This window comes from Eschscholzia californica, unplaced genomic scaffold, assembly GCF_041429995.1.
Source record: "Eschscholzia californica isolate CP2 unplaced genomic scaffold, dmEscCali1.0.p SCAF_1, whole genome shotgun sequence".
NCBI lineage: Eukaryota > Viridiplantae > Streptophyta > Magnoliopsida > Ranunculales > Papaveraceae > Eschscholzia > Eschscholzia californica.
Genome location: NW_028238198.1, coordinates 27,973,460 through 27,991,180, shown reverse-complemented (window position 1 = coordinate 27,991,180; position 17,721 = coordinate 27,973,460). Strand labels below are relative to the sequence as shown.

The 17,721-nt window shown below is 35.9% G+C and overlaps 1 protein-coding gene and 3 long non-coding RNA genes across 11 annotated transcripts; 2 read left to right on the top strand and 2 right to left on the bottom strand.

The window, feature by feature from the left end:
* Positions 1 to 244: 244 nt before the first annotated feature.
* On the top strand, positions 245 to 929 carry LOC147565738 (uncharacterized). The gene is made up of 5 exons (XR_015237361.1): positions 245 to 328; positions 428 to 489; positions 585 to 633; positions 720 to 775; positions 881 to 929. It is a non-coding gene; the product is annotated as an uncharacterized LOC147565738 (long non-coding RNA).
* Positions 930 to 2,160: 1,231 nt separating this feature from the next.
* On the bottom strand, positions 2,161 to 4,594 carry LOC147565737 (zinc-finger homeodomain protein 2-like). Of its 2 annotated transcripts, none has more exons than XM_086652241.1 (2): positions 3,420 to 4,594; positions 2,161 to 2,373 (listed from the first exon to the last, which is right to left on the bottom strand). In XM_086652241.1, exon 1 carries the CDS (start codon positions 4,161 to 4,163, stop codon positions 3,435 to 3,437), a length of 729 nt encoding a protein of 242 aa, XP_086508367.1. In that variant the 5' UTR covers positions 4,164 to 4,594; the 3' UTR covers positions 2,161 to 2,373; positions 3,420 to 3,434. The 2 variants fall into 2 exon arrangements, with proteins under 2 accessions (XP_086508367.1, XP_086508366.1); XM_086652240.1 differs by having other exon boundaries at positions 3,449 to 4,594.
* A 3,153-nt stretch (positions 4,595 to 7,747) lies between these two features.
* LOC147565736 (uncharacterized) lies at positions 7,748 to 11,652 on the top strand. Of its 4 annotated transcripts, none has more exons than XR_015230274.1 (8): positions 7,748 to 7,860; positions 8,570 to 8,675; positions 8,905 to 8,968; positions 9,388 to 9,560; positions 9,829 to 9,926; positions 10,207 to 10,306; positions 10,458 to 10,553; positions 11,284 to 11,652. It is a non-coding gene; the product is annotated as an uncharacterized LOC147565736 (long non-coding RNA). The 4 variants fall into 4 exon arrangements; XR_015230273.1 differs by having other exon boundaries at positions 7,761 to 7,860; positions 10,203 to 10,306; XR_015230272.1 differs by having other exon boundaries at positions 7,761 to 7,915.
* Positions 11,653 to 13,566: 1,914 nt separating this feature from the next.
* On the bottom strand, positions 13,567 to 17,478 carry LOC147565735 (uncharacterized). Of its 4 annotated transcripts, none has more exons than XR_015230267.1 (8): positions 17,355 to 17,478; positions 16,540 to 16,691; positions 16,247 to 16,310; positions 15,654 to 15,827; positions 15,288 to 15,385; positions 14,899 to 15,002; positions 14,652 to 14,747; positions 13,567 to 13,921 (listed from the first exon to the last, which is right to left on the bottom strand). It is a non-coding gene; the product is annotated as an uncharacterized LOC147565735 (long non-coding RNA). The 4 variants fall into 4 exon arrangements; XR_015230268.1 differs by having other exon boundaries at positions 14,899 to 14,998; positions 17,355 to 17,451; XR_015230270.1 differs by having other exon boundaries at positions 16,540 to 16,645; positions 17,355 to 17,451.
* Positions 17,479 to 17,721: the final 243 nt, after the last annotated feature.

The following is a 17,721-nucleotide window of genomic DNA, read 5'->3' as shown; positions in this document are numbered from 1 at the left end:
CCAATTCACCTCTCTCTCTCTCCAACTCTCCTCTCTCTCTCTCTTACTCACCCCTTTCTTCTCCGGCAAGGTGACCGGCCGGGAAATTTTCCGGCAGGCCACCTTCAAACTTAAAAAAAAATTCTCTCTCTCTCTCTCTCTAAAATTTTTTTTTTTAAAAAAAAATCACTCCACTCTCTCTCTCTCTTAAACTCCGCCGAAGGGGGTTTCCCTTCGCCGGAGGATCTGTTCACGAACAGCTCTCTGCTTGGAATAACCCTTGGTGTTTCTTTCAGTGTTGTTCTTCCTTACTGGCTTATTACCATTCTCATAATCATTCTCTTCTTGGGTAAATTTCTTCTTCTTCTCATTACTTTACTACTAAATCTACCTATTTTCTCTGTTTCTTTGATTTCTCATAAATACCCATTTTTTGAAATCTAATCAGGAACATCTTCAAGATCTTTCTTCAAAGGAATTGAGATGTGGAAGCAAGAAACCATTTTCAATGTAAGTGTTCATCATGAGATTTAGGTCTGAAACAAAAAACTTAGTAACCATGTTCATGGTCATGGATTAACATCTTTCTTGAAAATATTATGCAGAAAGAAGAAGAAAAGAAACAAAATTCTTTGTTGAATTCTAAAGGCCAAAGTAAGACCCTAATTTTCAATAAATGATCGAATATTTATGTTATATGAGAACAAATTCTATATATATATATGGTCTATATTTTGCAGTGTATATTGATTCAGAGTATGTATCTCTGGCTCCCAAAGAAGAAAGAACAACACTTGTAAGCAAAAACAGCAACTTTCTCACTCTCTAATGTCTCTTATTTTATGTATAATATAGTATAAGAAAGTAAACCCATTTGGATTTGAATTCTTCCAATTTTCAGGAAATATTGAGGTTCAATCTTAGATGGAAGAGGACTATGATATTAGTGGATGTTTGGGTTTCTTTTATATTAGTGGCTGTTTGGGTTTCGTGAACAGATCCTCCGGCGAAGGGAAACCCCCTTCGCCGGAGTTTAAGAGAGAGAGAGTGGAGAGATTTTCAAAAAAAAAAAAAAAATTTAGAGAGAGAGAGGAGAGTTGGAGAGAGAGAGAGGTGAATTGGAGAGAGAGAGAGAGGGGTGAGGTGTAGGGAGAGATGAGGTGGAGAGAGAGAGAGGGGTGAGGTGGAAATAATTTTTTTTATTGTTTTAAATTTAGAATTAAGAAAGGAAGTAATGACATTTATCTGAAAATAGGGGGCCATATTTGAATTTACGAAAAAAAGGGGGCCATAAAGGAAGCTGGTCACAAAGTAGGGGGCCATATAGGAATTAACTCTTATTATTATAAAGAACAAATAGTGGGCCCTTGTGGTGGGGGCCTTGTGGGGCCCTGCACTCCCCATCCACGACCCTGGTTTCTAATCTTAAAAAATCCTCAGTAATGTAAATACAGTTGCGAAGGAGTCTTAGAACTCACTCAAGTTTCATAATCTATTACATATGAACTATTGGAGCAACAACTTTTTTAATTTTGTGTTCAGTTGGGATGAACTTGTACAAGATAAGGTTGAATTTGGGCCATAGGTGTGTTTTAAGTTGTGTAAGTATTGAGGCTTTGGGTGGGCTCGTGAAGCCTCACTAGCAATAAAACCTTGTAACTCTTGAGTTTGGGCCCTGGCGTCGACGGCAATATCATAAAGTCTTGGATTTCATACGGTAGCAAAGCTGATTATGGTTCATCTTCAAGCATGGGAAGAGTAAATAGCCCTACATTGCTTCGGCGTCAAGAGTCCGCGCTAAAGATGTGTATGAAGCATAATTAGTGGTGTGGTATTTTGGGTGAACTGATTAGCAAGGAACAAAACTTCATACCTTTTGGGTTCAGAGTTTGGTGTCAAAAGCAAAGACAATATCAACTATTGCTAAGGATATATATGATATAAGAGCTAATGACAGTTCATCTCCACGAGTGAGGTAATGTGATAGTCACGACTCACTTGGAAAAAACGGTCATAGCTTAGGCGGTACTTTTGTGCACAAGCTTAGTAAGTGTCGATGTATTTTAGATGGGCTCGTGAGTCTTCGTTACAAAAAAAAAAACCAGTAGCAATTGGATCGGTGCCTGTTTGTTGTAAAACAGAGACAATATTGATAATTGGTGAAGTGTGAGACATTCAAAGTAAGCATGAAAGACCCTTTATATTTAGGAAAAAGTAGCAAATCCTACTTCACAAGTTCCAGCTGAACTTGTTTCCAACAATATCTACAAAAACACTCCCCCTCTATAACTAAACAAACATCTCAATACCATATTTAGTCACACTCCTAAAGCCCTCTTCTCTCTCTCATCTATCTCTATAATGTTTTGCTTGTTTGAGCCCACATGTTCCTACCTGAACAGGGAAACAAAAAACATCATGACAAACAAGATTTTGGGTTTCAAATATACCCATCAAATAACACCACTTACCTATCTACCATGACCATCTCCTGGTTTTTATTATCCATATCTCAGTTTTTGAGACTCAAAAGAGAAAGATTGAAGAAATGGGTAAGAGAGAGAGAAAGATGACAACATAAGAATCAGATGTCAATTAAAGAAATAGTTTGACCTTCTATATATGTAAGAGATTAATCAATTAAACTATAAGTTTAAGGTTATACTAATTAAAGAATAATAAATAGTTTGAAAAATGATAAGAAGTATTAAATTAAGACAAAAAAAATAGAGCTTTTGGTTAATTTAGTATATAACTCTAAAAGGTAATATCTTGTAGTTGGTGAGTGCATCATAAAAAGAAGAAAAAAAAAAAAAGAGATAGTAAGGTTAAAGAAATAAAGCCTGTAAGAAAACAGAAACATGACAGTTGATTAATGGAGATGATGGCAATGTATCATCAACTACATGCAAGAGAGAGAAAGTTATAGAGAGAGAGAGAGAGAGAGAGAGAGGACAGATGTGAGAGAAGGGAAAAATGTAAGATCTCTCCTTGGAAATAGCTCATCATGCAATAGTCCATTAGTCCTCATTCCTTAAGGTCTTTAATGAGAAAAGTAGAGAGAGAAAGGGAGTGTAGAGAGAGATAGAGGCAATTGCAATATTCACTTATAGAGTGATGAGAGAGCTTGTAAGTTGAGAAAATGAGTAACTTAAATTAAGAACCCTAGAACTAGAACACAAAGTTATAGATGGATAAGTGGAATACAAATCAAGAACCCTAGCTAATATGAGCAATAACCCATTTCAATTGAACTTCCTCTCTCTAAAAACCCTAACCTAATTCTTCATTTCATCCATCCATCCAAACCACCAATCCACCCACCATTAACAAATTAAAACATAACCCTAATAAACAAAAAAAAACTTCAAAACTAAAGCATAAACCCCAAAAAATACTAAAACTAAACAGATCTACTAGAGTCTAGAGAGAGGGAGTACCTTGTTTATTATTTTCTAGGGTTTCTTACCAAGGGTATGTTTGTTGTTGTGCATCCAAACTTTAAGAACATGCCTTTTCACACAATTTTCATTACAAAATTGTTGTACGGAAACTTCATCATGCTTTTGAATTCTCCACCCTAAACTCTCAGCAAAAGCAAGCATCTTCTCTTTCTGTTCTTGTGTGAATTTTGTTCTAAATCTCTTTCTTGATCCACTACTAGGGTTTGATACATCTTCTTGTTCATCTCTAACACTATTATAACCTCCTCCTCCTCCTCCGCCTGAGGTGGATGGCAAAGCTAGTGGACGGTGGTGCTGGTGGTGTGGTACTTGTAAGAATGGCGGTGCTGATCGATAGTACGGCGAGAAATTGGTGGCGGACTGGTGGTGGTGGTGGTGGTTGAGCTGGTGGTGGTTAAATGATCCTTCTCCTTCTATTTCTTTACGGTGGAAGTTACGGTGACAGTTACAAGCAGCACATTTTAGGGCATCTAGGGTTCCGTCTTCACCTGCTGGCATGAAATCACCACATCCATCAACGGCGTGTCCTCCGATACTGACTGCGTGATTTTTTAAACACTCTCTATACCGACACGTTTTACGTGTCGACACGGCGGCACCGGCGATATGATCTCCTACTCCGGCGGTTGATAACATTTTAGGTCTTGTTGAGTTTCTGATTTCCTCTTCTTCCTCCTCCTCCTCCTCTTCTTCTTCTTCTTCGTGGTCATCAAATTCCATCTTCTCTCTCTCTAAGAATTATTCACTCTTTACCCACTTTCTCTCTCTCTCTAAAACTTCAATTCAAATTCATAATCAAACAAACTAGACGAAATTCAAAACCCCCCTAGAAGAAAAAAAAAGTTGAAGAAGGAGAAGATAAGAGAAAAGAAGAGAGTGTGGACATGAATTCTTCTTCTATTTGTTCTAGAAATGAAATAAAGATAGAAAAAAGTTCATAACCTCCTACTCCTTTCAAAAACCCTTTCTTTTTCTTTCTTACATATAAATTTCAGTTTCTGAATTTTTCTGTCTTTCTCTCTCTAATCTTTCAAGCTTAGCCATGAGAAATAATAATTTAACAAAGAAAAGGTTAATTTTCTCTCTCTACTTTTTTAGTACTTTTTGTTTACTGAAATGGTGAAACTGTAAAAAGAAGTACAGGGTATTCTTGTTTTTATTTGTTTTAACTTTATTACTTGCTGGTAAATAAAAAAAGACTAGGTCTGAATTTAAGGCAGACTAATAAATCTCAATTGAGATAAGAGAAGAAACAAATAAGCCCAAGTAATAAATGAGGATGAGATAAGAGAAAGAACAAATAAAGGTTATTTTGAGCTCGACTCCCATTGTTTATTGATAATTGAGGTTCACCCCTTAGTTCTAAAATAGAGTTAGTTTTGTAAAAGGAGCATAATATAAGCTTACCAAAAGAATTTCTCTTTTCCAAAAATTCTATTTATCCCTCCATTTTGATCCCTCCCCCAACCCTCAGCTGATGTGACGACATATCACTTGAGTATATTTTCTCACCATACTCTCTCCAATTGCTCCACACCAAGTGATATTCGCCACATCGGCGGAGGTTTGGTTAAAAGAAACTATAAAAAGATCTATTAATCTGAACTTCTTCCTCGAGAAATAGAAAAAGCATAGGATCTTTATGTTGTCCTACCATTATTCTAGAGCTAGAAAGTTAAAATCGAAAGGATTTTTTTTGGTTTCTTCTATTGATACTAGGTAGTGTTTTTTTCGCATTTTTTTTGTTGTTTATGATCTTATATAATCAAATTTAGGATTTTGATTTTAAATTTTCAACTATTGAGATAATATGATTTTTTGTCATTTCTTGCTTTGATTGATTTATTCTAGATTTTTTGGTATTATGGATGAATGTTTTGTTTAATCAATTTTTGGGTTGATTTATAATGTTGTGTATTTGATTCCTCTTTTGATACTTAGGGGCTAGGGTTCAATCAGAAAATATTTTTGTTTGAAAATTTTAAATTGATATTGATATGGAATCATTTGATATTTGGAGGTTTTCTTTGTTTAGGTTTTTGATACTGTAAGTGCATGATTTTTTGTTTCTTTTGATCCTTTGGAAAACACTTGCTTTGGGTAGATATCATCTTTTATTATTTAGATACTTAAATGTTTATAAATAATATTATGTCATGGATATTTACCTTTTTAATCAATTTGTATGTGAATGAATGAAATTTCGTGGTTGCCGATTCATACGTAGGTTCGTGCAAGAAGTGTAGGAATTTATGTGAACATGATACGATGGAAATGTAAATTTAAAATATTAGTATGGTTATGTAGGAATTTATATTAACATGCTATGATTGAAATGTAAATTTAAAATGTTAGTATTCGAAATTCCGAAAAAAACTATATTTTGGGCATTTCACGTGTCAGACTAACGAAAGAATTTACAAACGATACATTATACTTGTGTCTGTCCCTTTACAAAATAACGCGAAGGAAATTACTCATCTTTGTAACAACTGTTCCAATTCACCTTTATATTCTTGTTCAACATCTTCACTGACCATCACCTTTATCTTCTTCGCCTTAACGGGTCACTATCACCAGGGGCAGAACTATGTGGAGATCAGGCTAGGCAGTTGCCCGACCTGATTTCCACATATCTAAGGTAAGCTACCCCTACTAATCGGAGTTTATTTTAGCTCTAGTGCTGGAGCTTGTGTGCTTCCAACTCAAAGACATAGGTTCAAATCCCTCTGTCTGCCTCACGAAGACCTTAGATTAATGATTAATAAAATTATGTGATTTTTTTGTTCTTTAAGATGTAGAATAATTGATAAAGACCTATCGATATTTTGGTACTCAATTTTTTTTTGAAACCATTGAACCCATATTTCATTCCATAAGTGATTAAATCACTCATTTACATGGATAATTGATTATTCCTCTCGGTTCAACGACATGAGAGTTACATAAGTAAATTCTCAGAACTTCGAATGTAAAGTACTTCATGAGGTGAGAAATTGACAAGACTTTGACGAAAAAGAAAGAAGAAAGATAAAAGGATCCTAAAGATCACGAATTAAAAGACCCTAAAGGTCAAAATAACAGTACTAATACTAAAAGAACCACCGTAGTCGTCACCGGAAAACCACTTTCACCGCCGGAAAACTGCCTCCATCACCGGAAACTTCCGCCGTCACCGGAAAGACCGCCGCCACTATAGAAAAATCGTCGACACTGCGAGAATCCACGCCGCCACCACACCACCCAAACACACCAAACCACCATCCCCAGCACCCTAAACCACCACCCTTTTTGCCACCACCACGCCACCACTATCACTAAACAACACCATAGTATCCACTCCACCACCACACCACCACCACCAGAAACACCACAGATATCCAGTCGCTTCATCATCAACATCCCACCACCACTTCTCCATCACCACCATCATATCACCATCATCACAAAACACCACCACTGAACCCCCACCACCACCATACCACCCCCACCACCCCCACCACCACCACACCACCATCACCAAGCACCATCACATCTCGCCATACAACCGAAACACATCACCACCACCACGACTAAAGTCAGAGAAGAACCAGTAGATCTGATCCACTCCGCCACTACCAGATCTTGTCGTGATCGAATCGCACCACCACAAACGGTTTAACTGTAAAATAGAGAGATAGAGAGAGAGAGAGGCAAAACAGAAATCATAAAATGGTTCTGGCGAAGGGAGGATTCTTCACCGGAGAAAAACTACTAGATCTGAACCAGTTTGTTTTAAGAAACTTCGAGAGAGGGAACATGGTACTCAATTGAGTTATTCAATGTTACGTTAATTTGTAAATTTAAGTCAAATGATTACTTTTGTTGTTTTCTTTAGATTTATCAAGATAAATTTATAAATATACAAGGATGTTCTTACAAGAATTGTCTTGTCTTGTATCTTGTAAGGCCATACGTATTTTTTTTTGTAGAAGTCTACTTTATAGAAACTTTAGGCTTATCCTGTCTAGTATGAAATCTTGGTTTCGCCCATGACTATCACCACCGGCTTCATCTTCTTCTCCTTCACAGGCCACCACTAACACGATCTTCATTTTCATGTTCATCACCATCGAACTCTCATCGTAAGAGGGGGCGATGAAGATGGTGGTCGATGAATCTATATAATAAAAGAGGAGGGTATCTTTCTAGAATATACCCTCCTCCCTTAATGGCTAGGATTTATCCCTACAAATGTGTCTTGGACGGTTCAGATTGAAAGGAGAAATTGAAAACAAAAAAGATGCTTTTTTTAACCTTCTCCCACCCCAAAGACTCATTCCCGCCCAAACACACACACACTCTCTCTCTAGCTCTCTGTCTTTCACTCTCTCATCTTCACGGTCTCTCCCTCCCTCATCTTTCTCGCATAGAAACTGTGAGTATCGACCTCTCCTTCTCTCATCTTCTTCGTTGGTATCTCTTCTCAGAAGGTATCTCTTTCTCTCTCCCTCTCTATTTAGGGTTTCAGGAACTTTGAGTTTTGGTTTTTATTGTTTCAAAACTTTGAGTTTTGGTTCTTATTTTCTTCCCGAAATCAAAGCTAGGGTGAAATCATAAGTTAATGGTAAGTTTCAAGTGTAGTAGTTCTAGGTTTTGTTTGTCTTAGTTATGAAATTGATGTGAAGATCAAAAGTTTCTTTTTTATTGGGTTTGCTGAAGAAGATCAAATCAGCCCAGTTATTTAGCTTCTTGCCAGGCATCTCCATAACCTTGCAGTTGGAGAAAACGGAAAACAGATGAAACATCTTTAGGGTTTCGATTTTCAGAAAAATGTTGAAGAAAAACTTAGGGTTTTGATTTACCTCAATCTATACTCTCTTCTTCTTTAGGTATCATTTTTATTCATCAATTCATGAAATAGGATGATCAACTTTTTAGGGTGAAAGGTTGAGTTGTTTGAAACGTATACTTTAGAGAGAATTTTTATTCGGCTCATTTTGTGTTTGTGATAATGTCCAAGTGAAAGTGTGCAGAGAATTAACTAAGTCAATGTAAACTAACTTGGCTTCTAGATTGATTTGATTTTCATTTGTTTCAGTTGTAGGCCATCGCTCTCAATCTTTCTTTGTTGTACTATTTATCAGATTGTCCCAATGTTTGCATAATTGCTCGACCAACGCCGACTGGAGTTTAGGAAGCTTACAAGGTCCAGGATTGTTCGACCGGCGCCGAAGAATCAACTAAGTCAAGGTAAACTAATTTGGGTTCTTTGAAAGATGTATGCGTATACAGTTAGAAGTATTGAAGTTGTTGGTTGCTCATTTCCTTTCAAAATAAGACACTCTGGGTTTCTTTGAAATAAAAAGTTAACATTATACCATGTTCAATTTTCTTGCGGTTTTATCATAAAAGAATCTCTTATTTTGTCACTTCTCTCCCTATATAGTTTGCTAATTTTTTTGCCTCTTTCACTCTACAGTTCCTGTGAATTCTTTGCCTGTTAAGGTTCAGTGCGACTTCCTCCTTCATTGCAACTTTCGCAGGTAATATTTTGTCATTCTATATAGTTTGCTTGATTTTATCGCCTATTTCCCTATACATTGTTGCTGAATTTTTGGTCTTTTAGGTTTCAGTGTGATTAAAGTTATTATTTTGCATTCAATTTCTTTTTCTTTTTGCACGTTCGGCAGAGCGCCTCATTGAGCTGGTCATGTGTCTATATAGATAGGTTCGTATGGGAACTAAAAAATTAGTGTTGTACCTAATACCTCCTTAAGAGTTAAGACGAAGCAAGATTAAAACTAAAAACTTGAACTACATTTATAAGTGTAACTTGGTGAACTTATAAATGTAGTCCAAAGGGTTCAAATTATAAGTGTTGTGTGAAAAATTGGTGTTGTACCTAATACCTCCTTATTATGCGTTAGATTGGATCATCTCTGACAAGTATCATCTATGGCAGGCATCTCTCTCTCTCTCTCTCTCTCTCACAAACACAAAACCTCTTTCTCTCTCTCGGTCCAGGGTTTTTCATCCCCTGTCTCTCTCCATGTAAAGTTTTCATCTCAAGGGTAGCAGTTCATCATTTCAAGGGTTTCAATCTCATGTTCGTTAACTCCAGGGTAGCAGTTCCAGGTACTTTCATTTAAATAAATCTATGTTTAAACCATTGATATTATTAAGCTAGCAATCTGGATGTGTTATTTAGGTTAAGTTCTATTTGATTTGACAAAAGTTTGATCTGTTCCTAGACTGAACCCAGACAATTTGATATGTTATATGTTTCTTAGGTTAAAGTGCAGAACCTAAGAACCCATATTCATTCTTTTTTTTTTGGTACAAATCAAATCTTAATTGTGCGTATTTATAATCTTCACATTTATTCTCTTTTCGTAATTTTCAGTAATTCTCGATCTTCATTTTCATTTGATCGGGATGGAGAAGACAAGTTCAAGTGCAAAACCTGACCTTTAAGAATTGTTCGCATCAAGAACCCATTTGGTAATCTCTCGCTCTCTCCCTCTCTGTCATCTTCTTTTTTTCTTTTACAATTGGTTTTTCCTCACAAGAGTGAACCTTCTAATCTGCTTGATTTGGTAGTAGATGTGTATTAATTGTGTGTATCTATAATCAACATTAGTTGAAGATTTAGAAGTGCTCTTATATCTAACATTTGTTCTGTTAATTGAGTTAGTTTCGTAAGGTTATTGTTAATTTTTGCTTTTACGTTGACTTGGATATAGGATTATTCGTTTAACTAAATCTCATCCTTGATAGATAGATAGATCCTCTTTAGGTCTTCATTCTTCTTCGAGACATTTAAAAGAATTGAATTTCTTCGCCAGAAGATAGTCCACAATTTGCTTCACGCTTCAACCAAGGTTAGTTTTTCTCTTTGATTTCTTTATCCAAATTTAATATTCATGTCGGTTGGTCTTTGAATCATAATTGGACCCCGTCATTACTACCTGTAAATTAAATGCCTCAATGATGTCGGTTAATCACCCTTTTTATTACTGAAACTATGCAAAGATCTCCAAAGTTGGGTGCTTTTTTCGATGTTTCACTTCTTCCAAGAATCAAAATCGTCAAAAACAAAGAGCAAACAGAGTCCAACCCAGAGCTCAAGTAAGTTATCTCTACTAGCTCAATCATTTATCATTTCCTGGTTTATTTCAAGGTTTGTTCACTGTAGTTTGCTCACTGTAGTTTTATCTTTTACTTTAACAATTTTATCTTCTACTTTAACTTCTGTCCCAATGAAACTGAATATAAGTCGAAGTTTCATTGCAGTTTTATCTTCGTAATAGAGGTTAAATGCAATGGAAACAATATATAAGAAATCTTCTGTCTGTTTTGATGCAATGTAACAATCTATAAAGCCTAAACGACTTCATGGAACATCCCCTATGCTAAAACTTGCGAAGTTGATGTCTGCATTGAACCTAAAGGTGTTTAAAGTATTTGAAGTTAAAAAAAAAATCACTTCCTGCAAGTTTTTCACTTCCATTTAGAATAATGTTTAATACTTCATTCATTTGTTTGAATTAAATGAGCTTGAGTTGATAAATGGAGAGCTAAGGTAATAATATTTTGTAATCGATGTGAAATGTGCTTGAAAGAATTGTTGTAATCGATTGGCTATTGATCTTGCTTAATATTTGTTTGTCCATCATGCTCATTAGATTATGTTCACGGAATCATGCATGAACCTTCTTAGGGTTTTCTGGATTTATAATTAGGTGTTGTTTGGACAAACTTTAAGCTTAAGTTTTGTTCGAAGAATCCTAAGCTTAAGGTTTGTTAAACAAACCCCGAATAAACCCCTTAACTTACTGAATCTTGCTTTTGTGATTAGGTTCCCTTACTCAGCAACTCAACTTGGGGGGGTTAGTTCGAACCATTACTGAATGAATATATCAAAGAAAGCAGCTTCTGTAAAAGTACTCTTTGAGGTTCGAAGCCTATCTCACGGAAGGAATCAGGGAAGAAATCACATGAAGGTCAAGCAATATGTTTATGAAAGAAAGAACCTCCTGCAGAAGATCGTACGACTGTAGTTGTGGAAGCGCCAGACAAATTCAGAAGAGTTTCGAATTCTGATTTGGGATGTTTAGATGTTTGAACTTATGTTAAAACGACGGTTTGTAAAATCGTTTTTTGTCAAACTAAGATCGTCTTCTTCTAATATGTTGACTTAATATTCTAAGTTAGATCTATTTTCTCCTACGCACTTCACTTAACGCACATGATTAAACTTTCCGTGCCCCGCGGGCACGGGTTATACCCTCGTTAATTAATGAATGGGAAGGGTTCTTGATTTCATGTCATTGGGATCATTAAACATTTACATACTCCCATTCCATTACCCAAGAATTCGGTAGCTATTGAAAACGAGACCATACCAATAAGCCGGATGACTTTTATTTATTTTATTATATTTTATTCTTTTTCATTTTTGGGCATCAAAGACCATAATAGCTAGTACTTTTTAAATAGTTTAAGTACCCTTTAACATCCATCTCTTTTGATCTTTTTTTCTTGTTGAGAAGTACTAGAGTTTGTTTGCTCTTAAATAATTAACTATTTTATGGTTCAAGTAAAATCAACTTCTTTTAACTAAAGAAGTTAAAACAACTTCTTTTAACTAAGTAAAAGCAACTTGAAGAATGTAAGTCAATTTGTTTGGTGGTTAATGAGTTGAAGTTTGAGCTTAATTTGAAGCAAATTAGTTTATCTCCATGTCCTTTTCCTTACGTCTTTCTTTTGAGGGAAGGGCTGAAGGTTCCTAGCAGCGTAATTGTTGTAGGCCCCTGAATTAAACACAAATTGTGAGGAAGTCGTGTGTTAAATCTTGGGGCCTAAAACAATTACACCCGGGCCTTTAGCCCCTCCCTTCTTGATAGTTTGAATCTTTTGCTTTTTTTAACAAAAATTCTATTTGGCTAGTAATACGTTGGGGAATGTCCGTTTAAGACTTGTCCCTTTCATTCTTCCTATCAGGTCCTACATCTTTTTCATTTCTTTTTTTATAACTTCAAGGTAACGATCAACGCAAACCTTTAGCGGTAGAATTTTTTTTACTTGTTAGAATCAAAATGTTGGCATTTGGAGTAAATTAAGACTTACTAAAGGTGGGAAAATGACCCGAAGGTCCGAGATCCACGGGCGCGCCCGCACGGTGGCAGGGGTATGTCAAGCCCTGCTCGGGTCTATCCGAACCGAGCAGATAAAGGGGCCCAACCTGAAAACTCCAAAAGGACAAAAACCTTCATGTGTGTTTGGCAAAATCCTTCACAATCTCATCTTGCATACAAATGTTCAAACACAAACAACTTCCAGTCTTCCTTTCCCACACATCCCATCTCTCTACTTCTTTTTGACACCCCAGATATTAAAACCACACACTCTCTCTCTCTCTCTCTACTTGCCCATCCGTCTATTCACTAATTCATCTTCTTTCTCTCTCATGAAACCCTCTCCTGTCCCTACCACCTATTTTTCAATTTCTTTACTTATAGGTTGGGTCTATTTTGACTTAGACCCTCGGCTCCCTCAAATCCCACAGTTAAGTGGTATGTGTGCCACATAATGCACTTGACAAAATTATCCTTCTTTATATGAACAATTTCAACCAAAGGCATGTTCTTTTTCACCATCTATCCCAGATCACAGCCCGCCATCATCTTCTCCTCACTCATCACCATCACGGCATCACCGCCAGGGGCGGACTTATGAACAGGCTAAATCCCCGCGCTAAGTCTATGTGATTTTATTTACACTTATTTAGCCGTACATAGATAAGAAGGAATTTGTATACTTATACATTATGTTCGTTATTTTAGTTCAATACATAAAAACTTATGAACATTTTTAATTCTAATCATTGAAATTACAAATTTATGTTTATTTTAATTTCAGACTAGCCAGCATTCACCCAAATCTTGGTTCACCTTGATCATTGCCTTCTTCATTTTCTTTTCCATGGACTGTCGCCACCACCACCGTCATAATCTTCATGTTTATCAACATCAACCCCCTCTCTCCATCTTTATTACCTTACGAGGGTATAACCCGTGCCCGCGGGGCACGGAAAGTTTAATCATGTGCGTTAAGTGAAGTGCGTAGGAGAAAATAGATCTAACTTAGAATATTAAGTCAACATATTAGAAGAAGACGATCTTAGTTTGACAAAAAACGATTTTACAAACCGTCGTTTTAACATAAGTTCAAACATCTAAACATCCCAAATCAGAATTCGAAACTCTTCTGAATTTGTCTGGCGCTTCCACAACTACAGTCGTACGATCTTCTGCAGGAGGTTCTTTCTTTCATAAACCTATTGCTTGACCTTCATGTGATTTCTTCCCTGATTCCTTCCGTGAGATAGGCTTCGAACCTCAAAGAGTACTTTTACAGAAGCTGCTTTCTTTGATATATTCATTCAGTAATGGTTCGAACTAACCCCCCCAAGTTGAGTTGCTGAGTAAGGGAACCTAATCACAAAAGCAAGATTCAGTAAGTTAAGGGGTTTATTCGGGGTTTGTTTAACAAACCTTAAGCTTAGGATTCTTCGAACAAAACTTAAGCTTAAAGTTTGTCCAAACAACACCTAATTATAAATCCAGAAAACCCTAAGAAGGTTCATGCATGATTCCGTGAACATAATCTAATGAGCATGATGGACAAACAAATATTAAGCAAGATCAATAGCCAATCGATTACAACAATTCTTTCAAGCACATTTCACATCGATTACAAAATATTATTACCTTAGCTCTCCATTTATCAACTCAAGCTCATTTAATTCAAACAAATGAATGAAGTATTAAACATTATTCTAAATGGAAGTGAAAAACTTGCAGGAAGTGATTTTTTTTTTAACTTCAAATACTTTAAACACCTTTAGGTTCAATGCAGACATCAACTTCGCAAGTTTTAGCATAGGGGATGTTCCATGAAGTCGTTTAGGCTTTATAGATTGTTACATTGCATCAAAACAGACAGAAGATTTCTTATATATTGTTTCCATTGCATTTAACCTCTATTACGAAGATAAAACTGCAATGAAACTTCGACTTATATTCAGTTTCATTGGGACAGAAGTTAAAGTAGAAGATAAAATTGTTAAAGTAAAAGATAAAACTACAGTGAGCAAACTACAGTGAACAAACCTTGAAATAAACCAGGAAATGATAAATGATTGAGCTAGTAGAGATAACTTACTTGAGCTCTGGGTTGGACTCTGTTTGCTCTTTGTTTTTGACGATTTTGATTCTTGGAAGAAGTGAAACATCGAAAAAAGCACCCAACTTTGGAGATCTTTGCATAGTTTCAGTAATAAAAAGGGTGATTAACCGACATCATTGAGGCATTTAATTTACAGGTAGTAATGACGGGGTCCAATTATGATTCAAAGACCAACCGACATGAATATTAAATTTAGATAAAGAAATCAAAGAGAAAAACTAACCTTGGTTGAAGCGTGAAGCAAATTGTGGACTATCTTCTGGCGAAGAAATTCAATTCTTTTAAATGTCTCGAAGAAGAATGAAGACCTAAAGAGGATCTATCTATCTATCAAGGATGAGATTTAGTTAAACGAATAATCCTATATCCAAGTCAACGTAAAAGCAAAAATTAACAATAACCTTACGAAACTAACTCAATTAACAGAACAAATGTTAGATATAAGAGCACTTCTAAATCTTCAACTAATGTTGATTATAGATACACACAATTAATACACATCTACTACCAAATCAAGCAGATTAGAAGGTTCACTCTTGTGAGGAAAAACCAATTGTAAAAGAAAAAAAAGAAGATGACAGAGAGGGAGAGAGGGAGAGAGCGAGAGATTACCAAATGGGTTCTTGATGCGAACAATTCTTAAAGGTCAGGTTTTGCACTTGAACTTGTCTTCTCCATCCCGATCAAATGAAAATGAAGATCGAGAATTACTGAAAATTACGAAAAGAGAATAAATGTGAAGATTATAAATACGCACAATTAAGATTTGATTTGTACCAAAAAAAAAAGAATGAATATGGGTTCTTAGGTTCTGCACTTTAACCTAAGAAACATATAACATATCAAATTGTCTGGGTTCAGTCTAGGAACAGATCAAACTTTTGTCAAATCAAATAGAACTTAACCTAAATAACACATCCAGATTGCTAGCTTAATAATATCAATGGTTTAAACATAGATTTATTTAAATGAAAGTACTTGGAACTGCTACCCTGGAGTTAACGAACATGAGATTGAAACCCTTGAAATGATGAACTGCTACCCTTGAGATGAAAACTTTACATGGAGAGAGACAGGGGATGAAAACCCTGGACCGAGAGAGAGAAAGAGGTTTTGTGTTTGTGAGAGAGAGAGAGAGAGAGAGAGAGATGCCTGCCATAGATGATACTTGTCAGAGATGATCCAATCTAACGCATAATAAGGAGGTATTAGGTACAACACCAATTTTTCACACAACACTTATAATTTGAACCCTTTGGACTACATTTATAAGTTCACCAAGTTACACTTATAAATGTAGTTCAAGTTTTTAGTTTTAATCTTGCTTCGTCTTAACTCTTAAGGAGGTATTAGGTACAACACTAATTTTTTAGTTCCCATACGAACCTATCTATATAGACACATGACCAGCTCAATGAGGCGCTCTGCCGAACGTGCAAAAAGAAAAAGAAATTGAATGCAAAATAATAACTTTAATCACACTGAAACCTAAAAGACCAAAAAATCAGCAACAATGTATAGGGAAATAGGCGATAAAATCAAGCAAACTATATAGAATGACAAAATATTACCTGCGAAAGTTGCAATGAAGGAGGAAGTCGCACTGAACCTTAACAGGCAAAGAATTCACAGGAACTGTAGAGTGAAAGAGGCAAAAAAATTAGCAAACTATATAGGGAGAGAAGTGACAAAATAAGAGATTCTTTTATGATAAAACCGCAAGAAAATTGAACATGGTATAATGTTAACTTTTTATTTCAAAGAAACCCAGAGTGTCTTATTTTGAAAGGAAATGAGCAACCAACAACTTCAATACTTCTAACTGTATACGCATACATCTTTCAAAGAACCCAAATTAGTTTACCTTGACTTAGTTGATTCTTCGGCGCCGGTCGAACAATCCTGGACCTTGTAAGCTTCCTAAACTCCAGTCGGCGTTGGTCGAGCAATTATGCAAACATTGGGACAATCTGATAAATAGTACAACAAAGAAAGATTGAGAGCGATGGCCTACAACTGAAACAAATGAAAATCAAATCAATCTAGAAGCCAAGTTAGTTTACATTGACTTAGTTAATTCTCTGCACACTTTCACTTGGACATTATCACAAACACAAAATGAGCCGAATAAAAATTCTCTCTAAAGTATACGTTTCAAACAACTCAACCTTTCACCCTAAAAAGTTGATCATCCTATTTCATGAATTGATGAATAAAAATGATACCTAAAGAAGAAGAGAGTATAGATTGAGGTAAATCAAAACCCTAAGTTTTTCTTCAACATTTTTCTGAAAATCGAAACCCTAAAGATGTTTCATCTGTTTTCCGTTTTCTCCAACTGCAAGGTTATGGAGATGCCTGGCAAGAAGCTAAATAACTGGGCTGATTTGATCTTCTTCAGCAAACCCAATAAAAAAGAAACTTTTGATCTTCACATCAATTTCATAACTAAGACAAACAAAACCTAGAACTACTACACTTGAAACTTACCATTAACTTATGATTTCACCCTAGCTTTGATTTCGGGAAGAAAATAAGAACCAAAACTCAAAGTTTTGAAACAATAAAAACCAAAACTCAAAGTTCCTGAAACCCTAAATAGAGAGGGAGAGAGAAAGAGATACCTTCTGAGAAGAGATACCAACGAAGAAGATGAGAGAAGGAGAGGTCGATACTCACAGTTTCTATGCGAGAAAGATGAGGGAGGGAGAGACCGTGAAGATGAGAGAGTGAAAGATAGAGAGCTAGAGAGAGAGTGTGTGTGTGTTTGGGCGGGAATGAGTCTTTGGGGTGGGAGAAGGTTAAAAAAAGCATTTTTTTGTTTTCAATTTCTCCTTTCAATCTGAACCGTCCAAGACACATTTGTAGGGATAAATCCTAGCCATTAAGGGAGGAGGGTATATTCTAGAAAGATACCCTCCTCTTTTATTATATAGATAGAGTATAAATGCATCACCCTCACACATGAGAATCAGCACCACTTCGTGATTGATTAATTAATTAATTAATTCGGTTTCTTCTAACTAATAGTTAATGATATAAAAAG